Source organism: Centropristis striata, chromosome 22, assembly GCF_030273125.1.
Source record: "Centropristis striata isolate RG_2023a ecotype Rhode Island chromosome 22, C.striata_1.0, whole genome shotgun sequence".
Taxonomy (NCBI): Eukaryota; Metazoa; Chordata; class Actinopteri; order Perciformes; family Serranidae; genus Centropristis; species Centropristis striata.
Window position 1 is genome coordinate 2,695,004 of NC_081538.1, and position 26,489 is coordinate 2,721,492.

Sequence of the window (26,489 nt, forward strand, 5' to 3'; positions counted from 1 at the left end):
CAGTGAGTAAAGGCAGTGAATCAGAGGAAACAGAGATTTGTGTAATTCCTGGAGAATGAGTTTTTGGGTTTGTCATGTTTTATTTTGACAGTTCCTGGTTTACTCACTTCCTCATTTCACCTCTACATTCCTACCATTCCATCAGTGTTACATACATGTATGATGAATAAGAGTTGGCCTTTTAAACAGTATAAGGATAGACAGAATCAAAGTGGAGGAGAAAAAGTGGGTTTGTGTGACAGGCAAATTAACCAAAATGTGTTAAAATAAATATAATTTCGTAGCCATAAGTTTGGCAAGTTTCTTGTTTTTTGGGTTTTTTTTTTGCCAGAATTGACAATGTTTGGATGAGAGATAGGAGCTATATTTTCAGTTAGCGCTGGCTAGCTTGGTTAGAAAGATGCTAGCTTGGTTAGCAAGAACAGCCGACTCCTTCAGAGGGTCTTTTAGAACAGCTATTCTCAACCTGGGGGTCGCCAAATAATTTTGGAAGTCAGCTCCACTGTGTTAAAGTGTTTAACAATTTGTGTCTTTTTGGTCATTGTGTGCGTTATTTGGTCATTTCGTGTCTTTTTTTGATCATTTTGTGGTCAATTTGTGTCTTTTTTGGTAATTTTGTGGTCAATTTGTGTCTTTTTTGGTAATTTTGTGTCTTTTTTGATCATTTTGTGTCTTTTTTGGTAATTTTGTTTCCTTTTTTTGGTAATTTTGTGTCTTTTTTTAGTCATTTTGTGTCTTTTTTTAGTCATTTTGTTTCTTTTTTGGGTAATTTTGTGTCTTTTTTGGTCATTTTGTGTCTTCTGGTCATTTTGTGTCTCTTTTGGTCATTTTGTGTCTTTTTTGATCATTTTGTGGTCCATTCGTGTCTTTTTTGGTCATTTTGTGGGGTTTTTTTGGTCATTTTGTTTCTTTTTTGGGTGATCTGAACTGTGCATGTGATATTCTGTTCAGTGAGCAGGGGTCGCGGACAACATGCATGTTAAATTGGGGGTTGCGACTCAAAAAGGTTGAGAACTACTGTTTTAGAACAACCGAATGGTGAACAAGATATTTTTAGGCAACCCAAAATATGACTAAAAATGTTATAATTAACTTTCATGAGCTGACAATTGTGGGAGCATCAAAGTTCTAAGTAAGAAACACCCTAAAGTATATCCTTGTTTATCGTGTATTTTAATCTAAAAGGGACAAAATAAACATCTCGCTGTATTGAAGAAGAGTTGAAAATAGCAAACGAGACAATAAACTCATTAGGAAAACATTGACTGAGGTAATAAATCAAGTGAGTAGTAGGGTCTTTTTCTCATAGATTTCTATACAAGCTGACACCTATTTGCAGCGAGTGGAGTTGCCTCAATGTTAAATGCTCAATTGGATAAGATACAGTATGCAAAAAATACATAGTAGAAATTCCTGCTCTGTTGATAAGACATTTTATATTACCTAAATATGGTTCAAATTATTGCATTTAAAAAGTTAAACTCCTTTCTACAGCTTAAATCCTGAGCATGTGGTTTTACTTTTCACTTGAAAAGAAAGCTTTTGCTACTTTGTTTTGGAAAAGATCGAACTCATTGTGGAATAAATAAAGGCTTTGTACTGTCCTTTAGACGGATCTGTCCATGGCCCCTGGTGTCACATGAATTAGAAGCACACATGGCGTGCTCATGTGTAAGGGAATGATTATACAGTCAAAAGTTGGGTGCGATCGCGTTCACTTTCTTTCTAGTGGCCACACAGATGTGGAAGGACAAAGGAAATTATTTATCTCCTCTTTGGATCAGCTGAGTTTTCCCTCAACCTTGGGGTCGGGACCCCAATTGGGGTCGCGAGATGATTTCTGGAGGTCGCCAAATCATTTTGAATTCAACATTTTTGGTCATTTGTGTCTTTTTTGGTCATTTTATATCTTTTTTAAGTCATTTTGTGTCTTTTTTTGGGTCATTTTGAGTCTTTTTTGGTAATTTGTGTCTTTTTTAGTCATTTTGTGTCTTTTTTGGGTCATTTTGAGTCTTCTTTGGTCATTTTGTGTCTTTTTTTGGTCATTTTGTGTCTTTTTTTTAAGTAATTTTGTGTCTTTTTTGGTCATTTTGTGTCTTTTTTTGAGGCTTTGTAATGTCCATGGCCCCTGGTGTCACATGAATTAGAAGCACACATGGCGTGCTCATGTGTAAGGGAATGATTATATGGTCAAAAGTTGGGTGCGATCGCATTCACTTTCTTTCTAGTGGCCACACAGATGTGGAAGGACAAAGGAAATGTACGCACGTACATTATTACGTCCATATAACACGCACATTCCTCGTTCTATTCCTAGACTTTATCTCCTCTTTGGATCAGCTGAGTTTCCCTCCTCTGGGAATCTGCAATGCACATTTCAGGGTAATTACATTAGATTTGCTTAATCACTACTTTTTGGCCTTTATCTGATAATGATGCAAAGATCAGAACAAAAGAGCGAAAAACTGGGAAGAAAAAATACACTTCCGAGCCAAGGGCAAAAATAATTCAGAGACACATTCTCCCTCTCTGCATTGACTATGTATTTTTCAGCACTTTCAGCTCTCTGCAGCCTGCAGGCAAGTCTGTGTCAGACTTGTGTGTCTGTGATGGCAGCTCGAATCTGATAAAAAGACTGTTAACCTAGTCCAGGTGGAGTAATGGAATTATGGACAGCCGTGTCTGGACCAAGACAGACAGTGGGAGGGAGGAGGGGAGGGGAGGGAGGAGGTGTAATGGACTCCAGAGGGAGCAGCAGGAGGAGAGAACAGAAGAAAATAGAAGAAAAGAGAAGAGAAGAAAATAGAAGAGAAGAGAACAGAAGAAATAGAAGAGAAGAGAAGAAAATAGAAGAGAATAGAACAGAAGAAAATAGAAGAGAACAGAAGAAAATAGAAGAGAAGATAACAGAACAGAAGAAAACTCGAGAACAGGAGAAAACAATAGAGAACAGAAGAAAATAGAAGATAACAGAAGAAAATAGAAGAGACAGAAGAAAATAGAAGAGAAGAGAACAGAAGAAACTAGAAGAGAAGAGAAGAAAATAGAAGAGAACAGAAGAAAATAGAAGATAACAGAAGAAAATAGAAGAGACAGAAGAAAATAGAAGAGAACAGAACAGAAGAAACTAGAAGAGAAGAGAAGAAAATAGAAGAGAACAGAAGAAAATAGAAGAGAAGAGAACAGAAGAAACTAGAAGAGAACAGAAGAAAATAGAAGATAACAGAAGAAAATAGAAGATAACAGAAGAAAATAGAAGAGACAGAAGAAAATAGAAGAGAAGAGAACAGAAGAAAATAGAAAAGAGAAGAAATAGAAGAGAAGAGAACAGAAGAAAATAGAAGAGAAGAGAAGAAATAGAAGAGAAGAGAACAGAAGAAAATAGAAGAGAACAGAAGAAATAGAAGAGAACAGAACAGAAGAAAATAGAAGAGAAGAGAACAGAAGAAATAGAAGAGAAGAGGACAGAAGAAATAGAAGAGAAGAGAACAGAAGAAAATAGAAGAGAAGAGAACAGAAGAAAATAGAAGAGAAGAGGACAGAAGAAAATAGAAGAGAAGAGAAGAAAATAGAAGAGAACAGAAGAAATAGAAGAGAACAGAAGAAATAGAAGAGAAGAGGACAGAAGAAAATAGAAGAGAACGGAAGAAAATAGAAGAGAACAGAAGAAAATAGAAGAGAACAGAAGAAATAGAAGAGAAGAGAACAGAAGAAAATAGAAGAGAACAGAACAGAAGAAAATAGAAGAGAAGAGAACAGAAGAAATAGAAGAGAAGAGGACAGAAGACAACTCGAGAACAGGAGAACAGGAGAAAACAATAGAGAACAGAAGAAAATAGAAGAGAAGAGAAGAAAATAGAAGAGAACAGAAGAAATAGAAGAGAAGAGAACAGAAGAAAATAGAAGAGAACAGAAGAAAATAGAAGAGAACAGAACAGAAGAAAATAGAAGAGAAGAGAACAGAAGAAATAGAAGAGAAGAGAACAGAAGAAATAGAAGAGAAGAGGACAGAAGACAACTCGAGAACAGGAGAACAGGAGAAAACAATAGAGAACAGAAGAAAATAGAAGAGAAGAGAAGAAAATAGAAGAGAACAGAACAGAAGAAATAGAAGAGAACAGAAGAAATAGAAGAGAAGAGAACAGAAGAAATAGAAGAGAACAGAAGAAAATAGAAGAGAACAGAACAGAAGACAACTCGAGAACAGGAGAAAACAGAAGAGAAGGGATCAAATCACAAACTGGACAAAAATAATGCATTCAACTCTTACACAAACCGATAAAAACACCCAAAATTGTCACCAAAATAAAGTGGAGTCCATCTGAATTTTTTACCATTTTGTTGTCTCTGTTGATGTTGACGAGGTCAAAGGAGAAGATGTGATCCTCGGCTCCGACCAATAGTCTCCCTCGCTCCTCGTCCAATAGGAACGCGTCGTAGCTCGAGCTGTTGGCCAAGCCGTTGAAGGTGACGAGGTTACTGGACTCTAACATCTCTGGAAGAGGAAGAGGAGGAGGACTTATTAGCCGTGTTTCTATTTAAAGTCGAAGCTCATTTAGAGGCAAAATATCGAAATGTTGCATTAAAGAAAATGAAAATTAGGGACGTTTCCATCAACTGGTTCAGAGCGAAGAAAATCCGTCTAAGCTGTCAGCAAACAGTAGAAGAAGAAGAGATTGCACAAGAGAGAAAAAACAACAAAAAAGAGGTTGCTAATCTGACAATTTTTGCCACCCATGACAGAAATTGGAGAGAAAACTTCAGGAATTGGTTTAAATTGGGCAACTTGTAATTGCTCTTTCATGTCAGGGTGGAAACAGCTGATCAGTCATGTGATGTGTTATTATTAGTCAGAAAAGGCGTTTCCATCTCCTCTTTAGTGCAATACTTATTTTTTGAAAAGGACACAAACCACCTCAAGCGAGTGTAAAAACTTTTAATGCACATTTTTGAAAGTTTCATCAAATTTTGGTGTTTCCATCAAGCTTTTTCCCATGCAAATCTTTTAAAATGTGCATAGAAGTTTATCGATGAAAACAAGACTTCTGTTGATCATATATTGGTTAAAAAAAGAGTAAAAGAGTGAAAAGAGCAGTTTGTAAAGGAGGAAAGCAACCCCACATTTGTACAGCACACCACAGCAGTCATAAAAAAGGGAAGTTTGCAAACTAAAAGTAAGGACTTCATGATGTAAAATATACATTTTCAGCAGATAAAATATTGTGTGAAAGCACTGTTATTCATACTTAAAAAATTTGAGCAATTATCGCCCAAGGTAAGCACTTAATTTTTAAAATGTTTTTTTCTTCGATTTTGGATAACATAAGTTGTATAATTTTTTTTTTTTAAAACCTTAAAGGAAAATATATACACTACTGGTCAAAAGTTTTAGAACACACCAACTTTTCCAGAATTTAATTGAAAATGATGCAGTTTAATGTCTCAGTGTACTCTGAAATTAATGCACATTTGCAACATTTAAAATTCTTTATTGAGCATGATAGTGTTTTGAAAGTAAAAAAAAGATTCAAAATCACATTTTATGTTGGACTAAAGGACTAAAAAAAGACACAAAATGACAAAAAAAGACACAAAATGACAAAAAAAGACACAAAATGACCAAAAAAGACACAAAATGACTAAAAAAAGACACAAAATGACTAAAAAAAGACACAAAATGACTTACAAAGACATGAAAATAATTCAAAAATGGACAAAATAGCCCAAGACTCCATAGAGTTAAGTTGTTAACCCATTTCTTGTTCCCTGAAAAAAGCCTACTTGTATAATTCTGAAATGTACATTATTTTTCAGTTTTGGTTAAGCTTACCTTTTTTTATTTACCTCTGGCAGTTCACCACTTACCTTTGGACCCTTTCAAGCTGTTCATTTGACTTGAACTGCTTGAATTTCAATAAAAAACTGGAAAAATTGGGGTGTTCTAAAACTTTTGACCGGTAGTGTACATATATATATATATATATATATATATATATATATCTGCTTCTTCAATCAAGATGCCCTGTTTTTCATGTTCCCCTAATTGCTTTTCCACACACACATACATGCAGACACACGTCAGTCAGGTATAGCGTGAGACACTTGAAGTGAACACAGCATGTCCCAATCAGGGACACGGTTCAGACTGTTCAGCCGTGTGATTGGTTGAATAATTCATATGGAGTCGGGGCTAGGGGAGACACTGTGTAAGTAAGTATGTGTGTGTGTGTGTGTGTGTGTGGCATGTAGCTGTAAAATGGGTTATTATGTAAATCAACATTGATGTGTGTGTGTGTCTGCACATGGCTTTCTGTACAGTTTTCCATGCAGGTGGACAAAGTTTTCAAGTATGAAGCAACAATATGCAGCCAAGCTAAATGGAAACTGGGACAGTCTTTACACTGTAAAAAAAAAAAACCTGTTGTTTTTACGGTAAAAAACTGGCAGCTGTGGTTGCCAGAACGTTACCGTAATAAATACGGTGCAACTTTTTTCTAATATTACGGTAAAAAGATATTGACACTGTTGATTTCACGTTTAAGATTGCATTTATTCCATTTTTTACCGTATGAATAAAAGGTTTTTCCATCAAAAGATTTGACATGTAATTGACAAGAAAATACTTTATAAATGCCGCATAAATTAAAGATTTTACCATTAAATATTACAGTATATTTCTGTTAGAGATATGGTGTTTAGTACATTTAACAGTGAGAAAAAGTATTTTTACAAAAAATAAATGCAAAAATTACAGTGGGGGTCGCCAAATCATTTTGAACACAACATTTTTGGTCATTTCGTCTTTTTTTAAAAGTAATTTTGTGTCTTTTTTTAAAGTAATTTTGTGTAATTTTTGGTCATTTTGTGTCTTTTTTTGGTCATTCGGTGTCTTTTTTAAGTCATTTTGTGTCTTTTTTTTGTCATTTTGTGTCTTTTTTGGGTCATTTTGAGTCATTTTGAGTCTTTTTTGGTCATTTTGTGTCTTTTTTTGGTCATTTTGTGTCTTTTTTTTAAGTCATTTTGTGTCTTTTTTAAAGTAATTTTGTGTCTTTTTTAAAGTAATTTTGTGTCTTTTTTTGGTCATTTTGTGTCTTATTTTGTGTCTGAGATATGGTGTTTAGTACATTTAACAGTGAGAAAAAGTATTTTTACAAAAAATAAATGCAAAAATTACAGTGATGCTTTTTGTTACAAACACGGTGCCAATGTATTTTACAGTAATAGAGTAATGGTTTTTTTTAAATGTAAAACCTGTAAAAATAGTTCTGGCTGATTTATACATTTACAGTGTTTAATTGTTACTGAAACTGAATTAACTAATTTATAATTTTACGTTTTTTTACCGTCATGGTTTAGCAGTTTTTCACCGTAAAATCTACAGACATTTTTTACAGTGTACATATGGGACAGAGTTTAGCCAGACTGTTAACTTTTAACTAGGAAAGATCAGTTTCATCAACTCTGATGTTACATTAACAAAGAGCCACACTCCCTTCCTGACACACAGTTAACCTCCTGATTGAATTTTTGTTTTCGTGTACGTCATGTTGCAGCGCAACACTGAGACCAAACAGTTTATGTTCAGCAGCTACAAGTGGTTTCAGTGTAAGCAGTTCAAGTGGATCCATGAAACATCCAGAAACTCTATCTTCCCTTAGTCCATATAAATAATTGAGCTCAAACATGAGTCAGTGAACAAAACAATAAATATTGGAACCATTTTGATGTTGCTTTAAGCAATATTCAAGAAAAAATACCAAACACTTCCAGATTTTAAAATGAAATACCGGTAACTTGATTTTTCAACATGGTCTCACAGGAATCCGTGGAATAGCCACGGAATCACTCAAATTTCCGTGAAACTGTCACGGATTTCGCTACAATGCAAGTTAATGACAGTCATATCCCGTGGCTATTCCAACATACAAAGTGATTATATACATTCACTGAGTGAATATTTACAAAATAAAACATATATTTCTCGCTAGAAATGTGATCAAAATCCATTTTTATGCAGAAACTAAGTCAAAATATTGATTTTTTCATTAAAAAATGAGAGAACTGTCCGCCATGTTTTTTGTTCTGACCGCCGGGACCTTGAAAGTCACGTGACTTGGAACAAACCAATAGGAACAAATATTAACTTGCATTGTTAAGTTACAAGTTGCTTTACACTTCTGAAAATCAAAAAGGCCTTCAGAGCCCTTGTGAAGCTTTTTAGCGACCTCTTATAAGGTCCAGACCCTCAGGTTTGATACCAGAGGATTAAACAATAATCAAAATGAAGCAGCACTTATTACATTATGTATGTGTCCACAAAGACATTTCATTTCTTTCATTTCTGTCCCTTTACATCATCTAATTACTGCACATTTCCACTGTGGCGAGCAAACGCCTGTAAAAACATCAATCTTTAATTATAATTAAGAACAAAACAATAGAATATCTCAGCTAATTGAAGAGCAGCTCGCACAATTAATGTGCAACTTGTCAATCTTGAGCCACATTTTTGTTCATACAGTGTCGGATTCTCTCAAAACATAATAACAGTAACATATGGCTTATGATAAAATGAATAGAAATTGAATTAACCCCTCAACCATCTGCCTCTGACTGGTTCGCTGGATACAAAACATGTGCTTTATATTTTCACCACAGGTACATCAGCCTCACTATCACACCACACCATCCATCATCATCAGTGTCAGCGTGTAACATGGACACACGCAGGCACACAATATAGAAGCCAGAACACATACGCACGCTTATGTACTGTATATATATATATATATATATATATATATATATATACACTACCGGTCAAAAGTTTTAGAACACACCAACTTTTCCAGAATTGAATTGAAAATTATGCAGTTTAATGTCTCAGTGTACTCTGAAATTAATGCAAAAAAAAAAGAGATTCAAAATCACATTTTATGTTGGACTAAAGGACTAAAAAAAGACACAAAATGACTAAAAAAAGACACAGAATGACCAAAAAATGACAAAAAAGACACCAAAAGACACAAAATGACCAAAGAAAAGACACAAAATGACAAAAAAAGACACAAAATGACCAAAAAATGACAAAAAAAGACACCAAAAGACACAAAATGAACTAAAAAAAGACACAAAATGACCAAAAAATGACCAAAAAAGACACTAAAAGACACAAAATGACCAAAAAATGACAAAAAAAGACACTAAAAGACACAAAATGACCAAAAAAAAGTCAAAAAATGACTAAAAAAAGACTCAAATTGACAAAGAAAAGACACAAAATGACAAAAAAAGACATGAAAAGAATTCAAAAATGGACAAAATAGCCCAAGACTCCATAGAGTTAAGTTGTTAACCCATTTCTTGTTCCCTGAGAAAGGCCTACTTGTATAATTCTGAAATGTACATTATTTTTCAGTTTTGGTTAAGCTTACCTTTTTTTATTTACCTCTGGCAGTTCACCACTTACCTTTGTACCCTTTCAAGCTGTTCATTTGACTTGAACTGCTTGAATTTCAATAAAAAACTGGAAAAATTGGGCTGTTCTAAATCTTTTGACCGGTACTGTATATATATATATATAAATATATATATCCACACATGCACGCAGCCAGTCCGGTGGATTGTGATCTCCCTGCTCTCCCCACAAAGCTCTGATTGACGGGCTGCTATAGGAGCCATCTGCGCCCACTCACAGTGTGTAAGATCTTGGACATCTGTGTCTACATAAAAGAAGAAGGGATAGATGGAAGGGGAGACGGAGGAAGTGGCGTGTCAACCGTGTCTGTGTGTGGAGTACCATTGGAGTGTATGAGGACTGCGAGAGGGCGTGGTTGTCACCTAATAAAGACGGTTGCAGCTCATCTGCGTCAGTTGGATTTCAGTTTTGAGGCTAAAGAAATGGAGTGGGTGGGTGTGGGCATGAATGGAGGTCTGTGGATGTGTGTTTGTGTGAGAAATTGTAGTGTACCACAGATGGGTTGAGCGTATGTGTGTGGGTTTCAGTGTGTGTATGTATGTAGGTATCGTTTTTCCCTACACCGACATCCTGGCATTCACATTTATACACACTCATAAGTCTGCTACAACACTCAAATTATGATGACAAGTCATTAAATATCGGAGATAAGAAGAAGTGTCGTCAGTGCCGCTTCGTTATCATGCAGTAGCCAATCAGATAGCTTCTTATTCTCACTTTACCAATCAGACACAAACTCGCAGGGTCAGGAAATGAGTTTTGAGGAGGGAAGTAAGGAAATGTGATTTCCAGGAGGTCCTCTTATGTTTCAGCTATGAAGTAACGGAAAAAAAGAAATGCACGTGGCGGAACGCCAAGGTCGGCGTACTTAAAAAATGGGAATGGAATGGAAAAATAAATAGTTTAGGGCCCATTTGATGATTAGAAAATAAAAAAAGGAGGAAAATATTTGGCTGATATTTAGACACAAGGACAAACAGTCAGTTGCAAAATGAACAAACCAGACAACAACAAGAAAAATATTGGATAGACTTTTTAAAATTTCTCTCACAGTGTAACAACCTGTATCTATGGCTGGGCAATATATTTATATTATGTCGATATTGTGATATGACACTTAACATCGTCTTAGATATTGTAATATTATAATAAAGTACAAAAAACTAAAGAATCGTCCCTAGCACTAATTGACCTTGATTGTTTCCCTTTTCTGTTAGTCGCTTTGGATAAAAGCGTCTGCTAAATGACTAAATGTAAATGTACAAATTTTATAATTTTACCCCCATTCCATCATTATATCCACACTACTGATGATTATCGACAGCATCAAAAAAGTAAATGTGAAAATATTTTGTGAAATCGCCAACCAATATCAATTATCGAGGTATTTGGTCAGAAATATCAGGATATTTTATTTTCTCTATATTTTGCTAAAAAACTGCAGTTCCTTGAGGCTGAGTCAATCACCATAGACCCCAATGATAAAAATGCCCAACTTTAGAGCAGAAATAAACATTTTTACAGCCTGGTACAGAACGTTATTATTACCATCGCTACTTTCAACATTCATGAAAACTTTATAGAGGGACACTTTATTATAAAACTTGCCACACTGTAAAAACAAACCTGTTGTTTTTACGGTAAAAAAAACAGCAGCTGTGGTTGCCAGAACTTTACCGTAATAAATACGGTCCAACTTTTTGTAATATTACAGTAAAATTGTATTAGCACTGTTGATTTCCTGTTTAAAATGCCATTTTAGTCCATATTTTAGCATAAAAATAAAAAAAAATTCCATCAAAAGAACCTCTGCTCTGCCATATAACTGACAAGAAACACTTTGTAAATGCCAGATTTTACCATTAAATATTACAGTATATTTCTGTTGGAGATATGGTGTTTAGTACATTTAACAGTGAAAAAAAGTATTTTTTACAAAAAATAAATGCTAAAATGACGGCTTGTATATATATTACAGTATATTTTTGCACGACAAACATGGTGCCAGTGTATTTTACAGTGGAGTACTGTATTTAAAAAAAAAAAATGTAATACTAAATACTGTTTTGGCTGATATATACATTTATGATGTTTCATTGTTACTGAAACTGAATGAACCCATTTATCATTTTACGTTCTTTTACTGTCATGGTTTAGCAGTTTTTCACGGTAAAATCTACAGACATTTTTTACAGTGCAGTTTAAATTATATTAAGGTTTAAAGTTCTGCATATGCCACACTGAGTGACAGGTGAGTGCCATCATAGCTGGCATGTTTCAACTATAGACCAAACCACCTCCAACTGTCAATCATGACATTATACCTGTTTAAAAGCATCAAAAAAGATTTAAACCCAAACTGAATGAACACTTGAACTTACATCACCATTTTAAGAACTTTGATGTGTACACTGTAAAACTTTTTATTGTAAAATTACAGTAAATTACTGGCAGCAGTTTCGCCAGTAAGTTACTGTAAAATTTGCAGTACCTCTACTGTATTATAGAAATACAGGTCCATTTACTGACAAACTATACTACACAAAAATATTGTGACGTTTAAATGTTTAACCCTAAATTATGTTACAACTAATCCATTTAAACTCTATATTAGGATTGCTGGAAAAACAACACATTGTGATTATTTCAGCCCAGACAAAAAAGAAATAAAATAAAACTTGTCTTCTTTTTGAAAATAATGACTTTATTTTCCTGACATGATCAGCTGAAAACAGTAAATTCCTGAAAAAAAAAAAATATAATTTTGATCGTTGGAATGCCAGAGCAATCATGATAACTCCCACAATGCATTGTTTTCACAGCAATATACTGTACAATCATAATACAGCAAGTTACTGTAAAATTTGACTGTAAATTTACAGCAAAGTCTTACAGTGTATGCTGATTTTTAATTTGGCCCATCTGCTAACATGGCGTTGGTGGGCTTTATGACCTATCCTGCAGCCACCAGCCAGATGTTTTGGGGAGCCGTCATATCGTCCATCTTTATTTACAGTTTATGGTTTCACCTCTTTGCCCAGTTTTGGATTATCCGGGGGTAAGGCGGAGTCATACGCAGCCAAGATGGCGCTGACCTGAGCCACTACACTGAGCTTCACAATAGCTCTTTGTAAACCTATGGGTGACATCACGGAGACCACATCCATATTTTAACACAGTCTATGCCTGTGTCATCTGAAAGTGAGAGGCTGGAGCTGAACCCAGGAGCCCGGGAATGTGGTTCAGTCACGAAAGGTTTCCCCCAGATGAGCCAAAGAAGAAAAAACACATGCGCGTATGTCAACACGTGGCGATCTCTGACAAAAAGACACGGTGGCCTGCATACACAAACACACACAGAGAGGCTTTATCTGAGCTGGGATCTGCTGTGGTTTGGGGAACTGGAGGAACTGGGCGTGAGCACCTAAGGACCCCTAACCTAAACACAGACACGCTCGTTTGGAAATGAGAGCACGGGCAGATCCAAGAGTGGCAGCACAGCTCATACAAAATACAGTAAGCAGTGGCGGAAAAAGTATTCAGATCCTTTACTTACACTGTAAAACTTTTTACTGTAAAATTACAGTAAATTACTGGCAGCACTTTCGCCAGTAAGTTACTGTAAAATTTACAGTACCTCTACTGTTTTATAGAAATAAAGGTCCGTTTACTGACAAACTGTCTCGTAACGAAGAAAAAAAAATAGTGTGATGTTTAAATGTTTAACTCTTATGTTATAACTAATCCATTTAAACTCTATATTAGGCTTACTGGAAAAACAACACATTGTGATTATTTCAGCCCAGACAAAAATATCAAATATAACGGCTTTATTTTCCCTACATGCTCAGTTGAAAACAGTAAATTCCTGTAAAAATCAAAAAAAGTCAAAAAGTCAAGAGAAACCGTTGGAATGCCTGAGCAATCATGATAACTCCCACAATGCATTGTTTTCACAGCAATATACTGTACAATCATAATACAGCAAGTTACTGTTAGAATTTGACTGTAAATTTACAGCAAAGTCTTACAGTGTAAGTAAAAGTACTGATACCACACTGTAATAATGACTCCACTACAAGTAAAAGCCCTGCTTTCGTAACTTACTTAAGTAAAAGTACAAAAGTATCAGCATCAAAATGTACTTTAAGTATCAAAAGTAAAAGTACTCGTTTTGCAGAACGGACCAACTAAGATTGTTTAATATATTCCAAATATGTTATAAGATTATTTTTATTCATGCATTTATGTAAGCAGCATTTTAGTTTTGTAAAGATAGGGTGAATTTTTACTGCCTTATATACTGTTATGAGGTTTAATAAAAACAAATGTCTAATCACTTTAAATTCATCATGTTTTTATGTTAAAAATAACTGAAAAATAACTAAAGCTGTCAGCTAAATGTAGTGGAGTAAAAAGTACAATATTTGCCTCAAAATGTAGTGGAGTAGAAGTATAAAGTTACATAAAATTGGAATACTCAAGTAAAGTACAAGTACCTCAAAATTGTACTTAAGTACAGCAACAAAAAGACAAGCATAGAATAACATATGTGCATGCAAAGCAGGTTGATGGTGAATCTTTTCTGCTCCGCTTTAAAAATGCAAGTACACACCCTTTAAGTGACATGCATATATTAATATTGACCTAAATGTTTTTATACTGCATCAATTCCCCCTGAACACACATGCACATACGCACACACTTCCCAGACTAAGTTGTAATCCAATCAGTATTTCTGCTTATGCAGCATGAACTAGTCGAACAGTGAGCACACTCAGCAGCTTCCACCTCTAACACACTCCCTGGCCCCGGACCCCCCAACACACACACACACACACACACACATAAAAACACACCTCCTCTCATGCATGTGCACGCACACACACGCCACGCGCCCTCCCTCACCACACACTCTGCTTACACTAGCCACTGGATACACAGACACATTTAAACACATATACTGGTGTGTGCACATGCATTCCACTCACTTCACACACTCGTACACATGGCTACACACACTCTGTTCAGTCCATCACACTTTCTCTTGTTACACACATCCTCTGTCTGCTCTCTTTCACTCACACATTCTGTTTTTTTTTACGAATAAAAGTATCCAGACGCCGTGTCCCATGCAGTGGTGGTTCTTCACAGGGGCCTCCAGGGGCCACTGCCCCTGTGAAGAAGCCCTAGGCCCCTGTTGTGGCCCCTGTGTCAAATTAATAATAAAATAACGGAACACTTCTTCCCTATTTTTCTGTTAAAACAATATCTCATTGTACACAAAATGAACCCAGAATGTGTACATTGTACAATACTTTTTTTGTTGTGCAATAGAAGCTTTCAAAATAAAAGAAAGTAATTGTGCACAAAAATTATAAATGTCATTGTAAAAATAGTTGTTATTGTTATTGTTGTGTAAGTCTCATTGTTTCAATCAGTGTATTTGTATCTTCCAAATATATTTAAATTAGATTTTTAAATAAGCTAAAATAAAGGGTTTGAATGCTTAAATATCATCTTTGCCATTTTTTAAAGTGCCCCTCTGATTAAACACTGGCCCCTGCTTGGCCCCCACAGTAAAACTGGTCTAGAACCGCCACTGGTCCCATGCAAACACATGCATGCATGCACAAATGCAAACACACACATGCATGCATTCAATGATATAGTTTCACATATGGCTGAAAGATGTACGTTTTATTTATTATACATGCTAATCTACATGAGGTTATTCATTTTTTTATGTTCGCTCCATGCACACACACACAAACACGCTATATATTCAAGGACGCCCTCTTGAAACTGGCAAACACAAGCAATTCATTCAAATAAATTATCATTTGTCCCTCTGTTATACTCCATTATGGAAAACAACCTGGCTCTTGTCTAAAAAAGCCCCGGGAAAAAAAAAAAGAGCTACATTCAAAATTCAAGTGCAATTGTCTGTAGAGTACTCTTCACTCCCCCATTCTCCAAACAGGCAGGCGCTTTAGACGCCTACATGCCACGCAATAGCGGAATAATGAAACGGCATGAAAGAAAGGCGACGGGGCATTAAATTATGTTTATCTGAATGTGTGTATGCGCCGCTGTGCGAGTGTGTGTTTGAGTGACATTAAACATAAAAGCCTGACAGAGGAAAACACTTGACTGAGATTCAACAGATGGGTAATATTCCATTAAACTAATGCAACACTGTTCAAGTGTTTCTCTTGTGCATATATACAGTGAATGCTAAACAGGGGAGAGGTTGTTTTTTTTTTTAGAAGTAAAAAAAAAGTGATGTGAATGACACATTTAACTTGTTCATTTCCTGTTCGTTGACACAGCTTTCTTTTCTTAGACCCAAAAGGTGTGTTTCTGTGGTTTGTCAGAGTGTGGAAGTCTGTGTTTCTCTAAAAAGCTCCTCCATTGACAGGCAGTGGGGGGAAAAAAAAGACAGTTTGAAAAGAAAATGGCAGCTCAAAAGGAACTGGCGCAGAGAATTACACATGTTTATCTTTCAAATACAAGGCTAGCTTGAGGAAAGCAAAGACACACAGTACTGTAATATCTCCAGCGGTTTGGTTTGGCATGTCAGTCTCTCTTTCTGTCTTTCCTCCTCCGAATGCTTTCTTTTTTTCTCTGTGTGTGGCGCGGTGTGCGTTTTTCCCGCTCTCACGATGGCCTCGGCCACAAAACACAGGTGTCAGAAAAAAAACACGAGCAGGCCGCCCCATGGAAATTTGCTGAGAGCTTTGCTTAACAAAGTGTTCAAATATTATCCTAAGCTCAAGGATATCCACACATGCCTCAAAAGTTCACCTCCCCGCTCTCACACGCTCGCTCCCTTTTCTCTCTTTCTGAGCACAGAAGCAGGTGTGGGTTGGTTGCCATGGCGACCGTCTGTATAACACAACCTGGGCCGTTGGGTTTCTCATTCAGGTGCAGCTGAGTGACAGCTCTGACAGGAAATGTGCTACCTAACGCACTGCGCTGTGAACTCTGCGATTAAACTGGAACCACCAACCGGCAGCTGTTTTTATATTGTATCTCACTTTTTTTCCCCAATAAAATATCCAATTCCCACAGTCTTAGTCTTTTTTAGCATGTTATGAATCATAAAATCTTTTAATAAAAAAATAAACATAAAAAAAGGCCATTTATATTTACAAACACTGATTTTAAGAAGTTAGGACACTAAATGAAAACAAAAAAAACAGAAAAAAATCTGTATCAAATAAAGAATGAGTGTATTTATTTACAAAAAAACATATGTTTCCCAGTTTGCGCATTAAATATCTTGTCTTAGTACTATATTATTATATATTAAAATTATATAAAAAACTGCTTTTTTTTTTTTTTTTTTTTTACAGCATCCCAACTTTTTGGAAATTGGGGTTGAATAAGTGGCAAAAAAACTCAATTTTATTAAAATTTAATAATTTAACTTTGCACATCTAGATAGCATAAGTCATAGGCTAAAGTTGCCTATGGACGAGAGAAGGTAATTTGTTTGAAGTATGATTTGTATGAAGTAATGTGTTTAAGTAGAAACTAAAATAATCACAAAATAAATGACATTCAACATATTTGCCTTGTTGTTGTTTTTCCTTATCAGCTGTTCTTTATTGTTTTTAATTGCTGTTATTCTTGGAACCTCAATAAGAAAAAATCTCTATAAATAAAGTGTTTTATTATATTATTTTATTGTCACTTTATGAGTAGCATAAAGGGACTACAACTGTAGCATTTTGTTATACAACTCTGTTGGAAAATGACAAATAATTTGTTCCTTTTACCTTGAAAATGAATGCATTCTAATAGCGAGCACATTTTATGGGTGGTTTGAAGTGTACAGCGACCTGGTGGTTCTAGTGAGGAGAGCTTGCATGTGTTTTTTAATCCAAAGCAGCAAATAATGTGTGCATGAACAAAGTGTGTGTTGATTGATTATTCATTACAACCACACTAAATATGTGAGAAGTTTGCTGTTGAAGCCATGGTGATATTACTTTTCAGAAAGAGTGAGTGTTCTTTTGTTGACTCCAGCTCTGCAAAACACTGATTCAGTTGGATTTGAAACTTAATTTTCTATTTTTGAACCAAAGTGACTCATAGCCATAATTCATAGTCAAGTACTGCATCTTATGAGACATTTTAATACCATATTCTGTCCCGTGAATATGACTCAGAGTGTGTTCGGCCATAGGATATTTATCAGAGGGACTAACAAGGAAAACGTGACCACATCCCAAACCACAAGAATCTATATGAGTAGTCTAAGTATGTGTTGAATTTCACCATACAGCACCGTTCGTCTCTCTCGAACCAAAATGCTAGACTTCCTCGTCACCACACGACATCGAGGAAAAAAGACACAAGAGCACAGAACACTGGGAGGGTGGACAGGAGAAGGAAAAGCAGAGAAAGCAGTAGAGCCAAAAAAAATAGAGGATAATGAAAGCAAACTAAGGCAGAAACATGAGCGCAGAATGAATAAAAAAAAAAAGCACACATTCAACAAAAGCGGTGGAATATGGAACCATTTCATTAGTGTGTGTCTCCTCCTGTCATTGGACGGCTGGACCGCAGAGAGCGGTTTTCCACCAGCGCTGTAACCACAGACGGCTCGAGGCCTGGCCATGCCTGCCACAGAAAGCCCACTCACACACCACTAAATGCTCACTGTATAACCAGGCTGCTCAGCCTCTCTCTGGTTCTTATTACTTTTAAGGGAAAAACACACACAGACACACTTGCAAATTCACTTTTTTGTATGCAAATACAGTCGTCGTAGACACAGACTTGTTTGAATACGTGCAAACGGGCAAAACGCACCGTGTGTGTGTCCACGTGCACAAATCACTCCTCTGCAAAGCTGTGCACGGAGAGAGAGATAGCATAGCGCTATTGTGAGGCAGTTTGATGGATGGACTTTGAGAGGAACCAGGCTGTGGTTAGCGTGGTCATGTCTGGAGCCACTGCCTGTTAGTGCAGCCTGTCAGCTGTACCGTGTAACTGAATGTCAGCTCTGCCATTTTATTAGGAATTAATGAGGCAGGGCTACAGATCTGAATGTGTCCCAGGCAAACTGTGACAGCAAACACGCTGATGCGACACAGACACTCGAGGAAAAAAACACACAAATCCACAGGCATGGATGCACATTTCAGCTCTGCAAACCATTATTTAAGGGCCAACAAAATGAGGTCTCGTGTAATAAATGAGTGTCTGCATTTCAGGAAATGCATTTGGACTGGAAGATGATAATCGACAAAATCCCAAATTCTTAAAGTATATAAAGTTGAGATTTATGTTTGTAATTTTCCCTGAGGTGGCAATTATATCTCATGATGCTTCTGGTATTTATGACAGAAAGAGAAATAACAAGACGAAGGGAAAGAGGGAAAAAAATGTTTATCCACATTAAGATTTAAAGGGACAAGTATTTCAAGTTGACTTTAAATGTTGATATTAAAAATATATTTGAGTGGTGGAGTTGGATGATAATAATGATATGAAACGGGACGTTTAAGATTGTCAAAAATATCGATACTTTGGTAGTTTTTTAATGGCATGTGTTTACACAATATCTGAATTTATTTTTTTCTTTATTTTTTTCTTTTATTTCAAGCGTCTTTTAGTATCTAGAAAAGCGCTATATGAATTGAATGTATTATTAATATTATTTTTATTACTATTATCTATATCCGAAAAATATGGAAATTGATCATTAACTCTTGTGATCATAGTTAAAAAAAACTATGTGATCATAGTTAAAAAATAAAAAATAAACAACAAAAAATAGTTAACGGGGAACTGTGACTTTTTAAAATGATAAGAAAATAATCATATTTTGTGTGCGTAGGTCTTTAAAAAAAATAGATAATAAAAACAAAAAAATAGTCAACATTTTAAAAAAAAGCCAAATAGGAACTGTGAATTTTTAAAATGATAAGAAAAAAATCATATTTTGTATGCGTAGGACTTAAAAAAATTGATAATAAAAACAAAAAATAGTCAATATTAAAAAAAAGGCAACGAGGAACTGTGAATTTTTAAAAAAGATAAGAAAAAATCATATTTTGTGTGCGTAGGACTTAAAAAAAATAGATAATAAAAACAAAAAATAGTCAACATTAAAAAAAAGGCAATGAGGAACTGTGAAATTTTTAAAAAAAAGTTAAGAAAAAATCATACTTTGTGTGCGCAGGACTTTAAAAAAAATAGATAATAAAAACAAAAAATAGTCAACATTAAAAAAAAGGCAACGAGGAACTGTGAATTTTTTTAAAAAGATAAGAAAAAATCATTTCGTGTGCGTAGGACTCTTTTTTCTTGTTGGCATGGTAACGAAAGAGGAATCGCATTTTTTATTTTATCTTATGCTCGTATTGTAGCGAAGTTTAAATTCTGGTATCGTGATAACTTTAGTAGCACCGATACTGCACAAAACGTCACAACGCAATAGCTCTACTTATTTAACATTTCTGTTTTTCTGCCGCTTTTTTCGTTTTTGCGTGTCCGTCTGTTGTCCATCAGTCCTTCAGTCTGTCTTCCCGCAGAGATGTCCCCCTCATTTGTAACACGACTCTGTTCAGATTGAACGGTGCACCCTTTCTCCATCTGACTGACAAGACTTAGCAGGTGGCGGGACCCATTCATACCCACGGTCCAGCAATCTGCACCGTGCTGTAACCCAAGCCCTCATCCCAAACACAGATGCAAAGGCGCGGGGTATTTTTCCTGCGTGCATGTCCGTACAGCGCTTATGTACACACAGACGAAAATGTACACTGAAAACACACGATTGCTGCGTGCGGACTCATTAATCTTTTAGCAAACACACATTGCGCTGACGCTACATCCTTTTGTGGTTCTGAGCACACATCCAGATTGTTTTTGATAATCGTTTTGGTTTAAATAAAAAATTTGAAGGAAAATAGCACTGTAATTAGAGAACATTTTATGAACAGTTGGGATATGCACGGCATTCCAACACATGCAGCTAGTTGGAAAGCAAACTACAGACGCATGCAATCGAAAGGTCATAAACTGACATTATACCAGCCAATTTTGCAACATGGGGTAATGATAACACACTCCCGCCGTCCTGTATTAGCTTAAATTACATGCAATAAGTTAGATAGCATGAAACAATCTGTAATGACAAGTGACGAATAGCTTTTTGTTTTGCAAGTGAGTTGTGTCATTGCACAATTATCCGTGGGGCAATGAGTGTCAACAGAAATACACACTTACACACAGTTAATTGCACCATCTTTCAACTTGTGGTCAGGTATGTGAGTCAGTGTAAGGAAATGTAATATATTTCGGATGTAGCATAAGGGCACAGTTGAAAAGCAAGCCACTGCAAAACATTGGTTTATACTATTGGAATGTGGCTGTGTGGGAGCAAAGATGAGGGCAGCTCAGTGTGTGTGTGTGTGTGTGTGTGCAAAAAGAGTTGAAAAAAAGGATAGCCAAAAGATATGTATCAACCGAGCTGCAATCAAAGAGACAGGAAAAGGAGAAAAAAGAGGACAAACACACACACAGAGACACACAGCCTACTTGAAGATTGTACTTAGGGTCTGCGGTGTTGTGGTTCTTTGAGAAGCGGCCGAGCCGCAGGAGAGGGAGGAGGGAGTAGGAAGAAAAGAACGATGAGAAAGAAAGAGAGAGAGAGAGGGAGGCAGACATCTCCAAAGTTGGCGCGTTGGGAGAACACCTTATAATTATCTACATCCGCTCTGTCAGCCCCGGCCCGCAGAATGGACAGATACAACAGAGAGGAACGGAGAGCAACAGAGACACTCATTCACATAGAAAAGAATGAAGAGACAAGATACACTGATAAACCAACACACTTGCAAACACCCACAAACAGTCCGTATTTTTATAGGCAGGCACGCCCACACAAACACACACACGCACGCACACACAGACCGGCTTATTACGGGGCTGAGTCCAGACTGCGTTGAGTGCGGTTCCACACCAAGTGTCTATTTTGAAAGGTTGTAAGCCAATTCCAGATTCCCTGTCTCTTTCTCAGTCTGTGTCTCCTCCACCCATGCAGCCAGCGCGGGGCGGCTGTGATGGCATTAAGAGGTCATACAGTAGGCTCCATAATTACCCGCGCCGAGGCTAATTATCAGGTTGTTTGACGAGGCCTTTTAAGTGTTAAAGTGCCGCTCGCTGGCTCCTTTTTTAAAGGGATCACAATAGGGTCAAGTTCTGCAGAATATACTTTGTGTTGCATGTGCATCGATTGACCTTTAGGGGTCAGTGTTCCTCCTGGTGGCTGTACAGTATGGATGGGTGCTGGGGATGGATTGTGTTCAGGAATGTGATTGTGTGCAGGTATGCATTGATCCATGGGAGTGTGTCATTGCTTTATCCTTGCATTTTTGCATTGTTGCTGTATTGCTGCAGCACTGAGCAGTCTCAGTTGTGCAACATTAAATCACCAGTATTTTAGATGATGATTTCAATATGTTGATAGTTATGCTTTGCTGAGCAATTCCTGGTTCTGATGACTCACTTTTAGTCCAAATTGGGTTGTTTTAGATAAATATTGCAACACAATGTGCACGAACAAGTCAGCTTTTGTTCAACTTGATCTTTTCCTTTTTAACTTGGACGTGAGTTTCACCTTTTCTCTTCCTCTCGAGTCAAAGCACAGAAAGTAACAGCTATTCTAGTCTCAAGGAGAAGAGAAAATCATTAACTCTTGTGATCATAGTTCTGTCCCCATGAAGCCAGATCCTTTCAGCTGAGAGAGATGTCTAACTGACCCCGGTGGGAAATCATTTACTCGGCACTTGCTGCGCCAGCCGTCCCATGAGAGGTAATTTTATCTACCTGCCTCCATTTCTCAGACGTTCCGCCTCTCAAACTGCTCACTCTGCAGTCGTTCGCCTGTCCTTTTCTAGCAGACGACTATCGGTCCCTGGAGGCGTGTCATCAGCACTCATTGGAGAGTGATTTCACGGGACCCTGCTTGCTGTTCATTTGACTTTCCCCAAATCACAGGCCCTCCTTGTTCTCGTCTTGGTTCTCTCTTTTTTTTTTCGTGTGATCGTCCCACTCTGCGTTTGTTTGACTGTCCTTCCCAGGAGGATTCCTCCTTGTCGTTTATTTGACTTAATTACTATGCCGGCTTGGTGGAGGGAGAGGGGATGAGTGACACTTCACTTAACGACCAGCCTCCCTTTTCCTTCTGCGTCGCCTAACTGTACGTCTGCCAGCTTTTCCTTCATTAAAAGCAAATCTCCTCCCCTCTGCCGTCACCCCCACTACGCCTCTCGTCCTCCCACAATGTGGGAGTTAACGGGGAATTGTCCCCCCCCGACAGGCATCAAGAGAGCCATCAAACACCTGTGGGCCCGAGATACTGCCGAGCAGTGACACACAAAGACATCGGCGCATGATACACTGATGCCTTTACACCTCGTGATCACTCACACAATGACACACACACACACACACACCAAGTGGAACCAACAGCAGTTTGCAATCGCACATAATTACAGAAACACTGATTCAACAGGACAATAAAAGATACCGATTGGTGAGCTCATGCATGCATACGTGCACGGGCACACGCACAAAACCAGGTGTCTAATTATATGGGTGCACGCCAGACCTGACACATTTTTGCCTCGCTAAAACACACTCAAACTCACACACCCAGACACCACTTACAGTCTAAAGGGGAAGAAATCGCAGGAGAGGGTGTTGAGTCCTCACACCAAGACGTGGCAAGAACATTCACACGCGCACATACACATAAACAACAAGGCTTTGATGTACTTTTAGCAAAAAATAATCGTGCATCCACTTAAAGTGCTTCCATCATGACAGGGTACTCTTTCCCTGCAGACCTGCTCTCTCATCCATCACTCGTACAGTGAGTCAATGCAGACTTTGATGCTTGATGACATATCTCTTGTCTGGTATTGTTGTCAGCAACATGTTCACTTGTCAGACTGAACAGTGGAGAGGATCACAAAAGGGGGCAGGAGGGAACTATATTCACATTCTTGAAACAGATGGCTGCGTAAAGAAGGGATGACATTTTTCCCATCATGCCTAGAGGCTCGGCTGCGTGTGAACTGACGTGATGGAGCCCAGGGGATGTATGACTTGTGGCAGGTAAGTTCAGCGATGATTCTTTCCAGATTCATTTGAATCAAGTGATAAATGCATGTCATCACCCGTTTAAAATCCTTTATTGTGATGTGCTGGCAAAAGCAAACAACAGTGCCATCAGGACAGCTAATTAAATGTTAAAGTGCTTTTTTTATTTTAGATTTAGAGCGCAGACAATCGCCATACGCACTTGGAAGTTGAAGGGGTGATGAAGGGAAATATACTATACCAAAATTACAACTTGCACTCCATCTAAAGAATAAAGCATGTCATATAGCAGGCCTCTAAACATAAGTTACACCAAACGTCTCGGCTAAAGATAGAAAATGAATTAGAGTGACAAACATCACATTCACCCCCTCCATGACTGATTTTTTCCCTAAACGTGAATTGAAATTATCTGAGCAACCAAAGCTTTGGGTGACAGTCAAACGCACGAGGGGGGATGCTGCTAAACAACGGCAAATCAGCACGTTCATAAATTTTCAGAAGGGCATGTTTTATGAGAGAAACGGGACTAAAATAAAGAATCGGGAGACCACACTCCCAGCCATATACTTTCGGTCATGTTTTAGGACAAAGAACCACAATAGCCTCCCTCACTGACATTAAAAAAGAAGCAAAAAAACCTGCCCAAAATATGCCAAAAATGTTGCCAGTTATTTCTAGCTGAGATGAAAAGTCTGCTATTACAAAGAGCCTGATTTAGTGTAGGGTGTGAGAGAGGAGACGAGACAGAGAGGGAGAGAGAGAGAGAGAGGGAGGAGAGGAAGAACCGGCGCTCCGCAGTCTCCCCTCAAAATAACACAGAAGGAGAGAGAATAACATGTTTGCTGTATACGTCAAAAACTTACACGTGCACGATATAAAAAGACACACGAAACTCCCTCTCTCGTTCTCTGCAAATGCATTCTGCTGCACATGGATTATTTAATGCACACACATTAAATCAACATGCATATATAGTTTTCCATTTAAACAAAACTCTACAACTGCTGGATCCATTTACAACACCGAGAAGTCAGGGGGGGAAACCTGCACGGCCCCTTAAAGAAAAGGCTCTGTGTCATGACCGAAAGCAGAGTTTTTGGGACAGAAGCCATTAAAACAGAGGCTCCACTGCCTGTTCGGAGCACTTAACAGGGCTGTACAGTGCTAGCAGAAGGGGACAGCACAAGGGGAAAATTGGTACAGGGGCCAATATATACATTTAACTCCAGGCGAGAGTCCTTCCTCAGCATATGGAACCAATCTGACTATTTGTAAGAAGAATAGTGAATTCTGAGAGACAGGCAGAGGAAGGAGTGAGTTAATGGGGAGAGAGGAATACAGGAGGTTAAGCAGGGAGTTAGATGTGTGCTGACCAAGAGGGAGAAAGAGTGAATGAGAGAGACACAGAGGCAGAAATAGACTCACAGAAATAGAAGAGGAAAAAAGGGATACTCAACATAAGAAAGAATGGATGAAAGGGATAAAAGGCATAAAAGAGCACCCACGGGCAACAAAACAGACGAGACAAGCTGCGTTAAAAGCACCAGCAACCACCGCGGTCCCATATATCCTGGAGTCAGGGGAGAACAGAAGAATAGGCTTACCCTTATATGACAGCTTTAGCCTGGGTACGTTGTGCTTGGGCTCAGCACCTCTTCCCGGCTGCACCGCCCCGCACAGCAGCACTACAATCCCAAACAGGTAATCCATGGTGCTGGAGTGCTGCTGGCTGGCCTCCAGACCAGGGGGCACTCACACCCCCGACCAGTAACCCAGAGATGAGTGTCTCCCGCTGGGGTCCGCCGAGCCTGGAGAGTCCCTGAAAGTGGAGGTTCCAGGGAGAAGGAAGGTGGGGGGGTGAAATAAAAATCCTGCTCCCCAGCTCAGAGAGCAGACTGTGGGGGGACTTCTGTAGTGTGAAGTGGGTGGAGGGGTGCCGCTCACATGGCTCCCCGGGTGGAGGTCCAGGCTATATAGTCCCTTTGGTTTATCAGTGTCTTCCCCCAGGTGAAGGCTTCAGCAGGGCTTCAGCTTGGCGTCAGATGAGAGGAAGAGCCTGTGTAAAAGGTAAATCAGATCACTTATCCACAATAGTAAAGGCTATCCTTTTCTGGAGATCTTTTTTTTTTTTTTATCTCTTTCTTTCTGTCTTCTGGCTTCTTCTCTTTGAGCAGACACTCACAGCAACCCTCTAATCCTTGTGTGCGGCTCCACCAGACTGCGAGAGAGAGAGAGGAAGAGAGAGAGAGCTACACTATCCACGGGAAGAGAGGGGAGGGGAGGGAGAGCAGCTGAGAGAGAGAGAGAAGGGGAGTGCTGGTGAGAGAGAGAGAGAGAGAGAGAGAGAGAGAGAGAGGGGGGCGGGCAGCGATGGAACCAGTATACTGGATGGGAAGTATCGTGGCTTTTATAGGACTGTCTTTCTGCACTTATTTCCTTTTTTTGTTAGTCATCGATTTTCCATTTCCTTCATTCTAATTTCTCTTTAACTCGTGCTATGAAAACTGGCTTTACTGACCCTGTCAGTTGATTCAGGTCACCTTATGTCTTATAACCCAGGGGTGTCAAACTCAAATACACAATGGGACAAAATTTAAAACTGGAATAAAATCGCGGGCCAACATTGAACAAATGTCTTTTTGGTCACTGATTGTCTTTTTTTGGTCATTTTGTGTCTTTTTAGGTCATTTTGTGGTCAATTTGTGTCTTTTTTGGTCATTTTGTTTTCTTTTTTTGGTAATTTTGTGTCTTTCTTTACTCATTTTGTGTCTTTTTTGGTAATTTTGTGTCTTTTTTTGATAATTTTGTGGTCAATTTGTGTCTTTTTTGGTCATTTTGTTTCCTTTTTTTGGTCATTTTGTGTCTTTCTTTACTCATTTTG

General features: G+C 37.8%; 1 protein-coding gene across 1 annotated transcript in view; it reads right to left on the reverse strand.

The window, feature by feature from the left end:
• sema3aa (sema domain, immunoglobulin domain (Ig), short basic domain, secreted, (semaphorin) 3Aa) overlaps positions 1–26,124 on the reverse strand; it is a 58,340-nt gene extending 32,216 nt beyond the window's left edge. The window contains exons 1-2 of the mRNA XM_059325450.1: positions 25,213–26,124; positions 4,335–4,495 (exon numbers count right to left, since the gene is read on the reverse strand). Of these exons, the coding sequence (XP_059181433.1) occupies positions 4,335–4,495; positions 25,213–25,318 (267 nt within the window). The 5' untranslated portion in view covers positions 25,319–26,124. The remainder of the gene's footprint in view (positions 1–4,334; positions 4,496–25,212) is intronic.
• Positions 26,125–26,489: the final 365 nt, after the last annotated feature.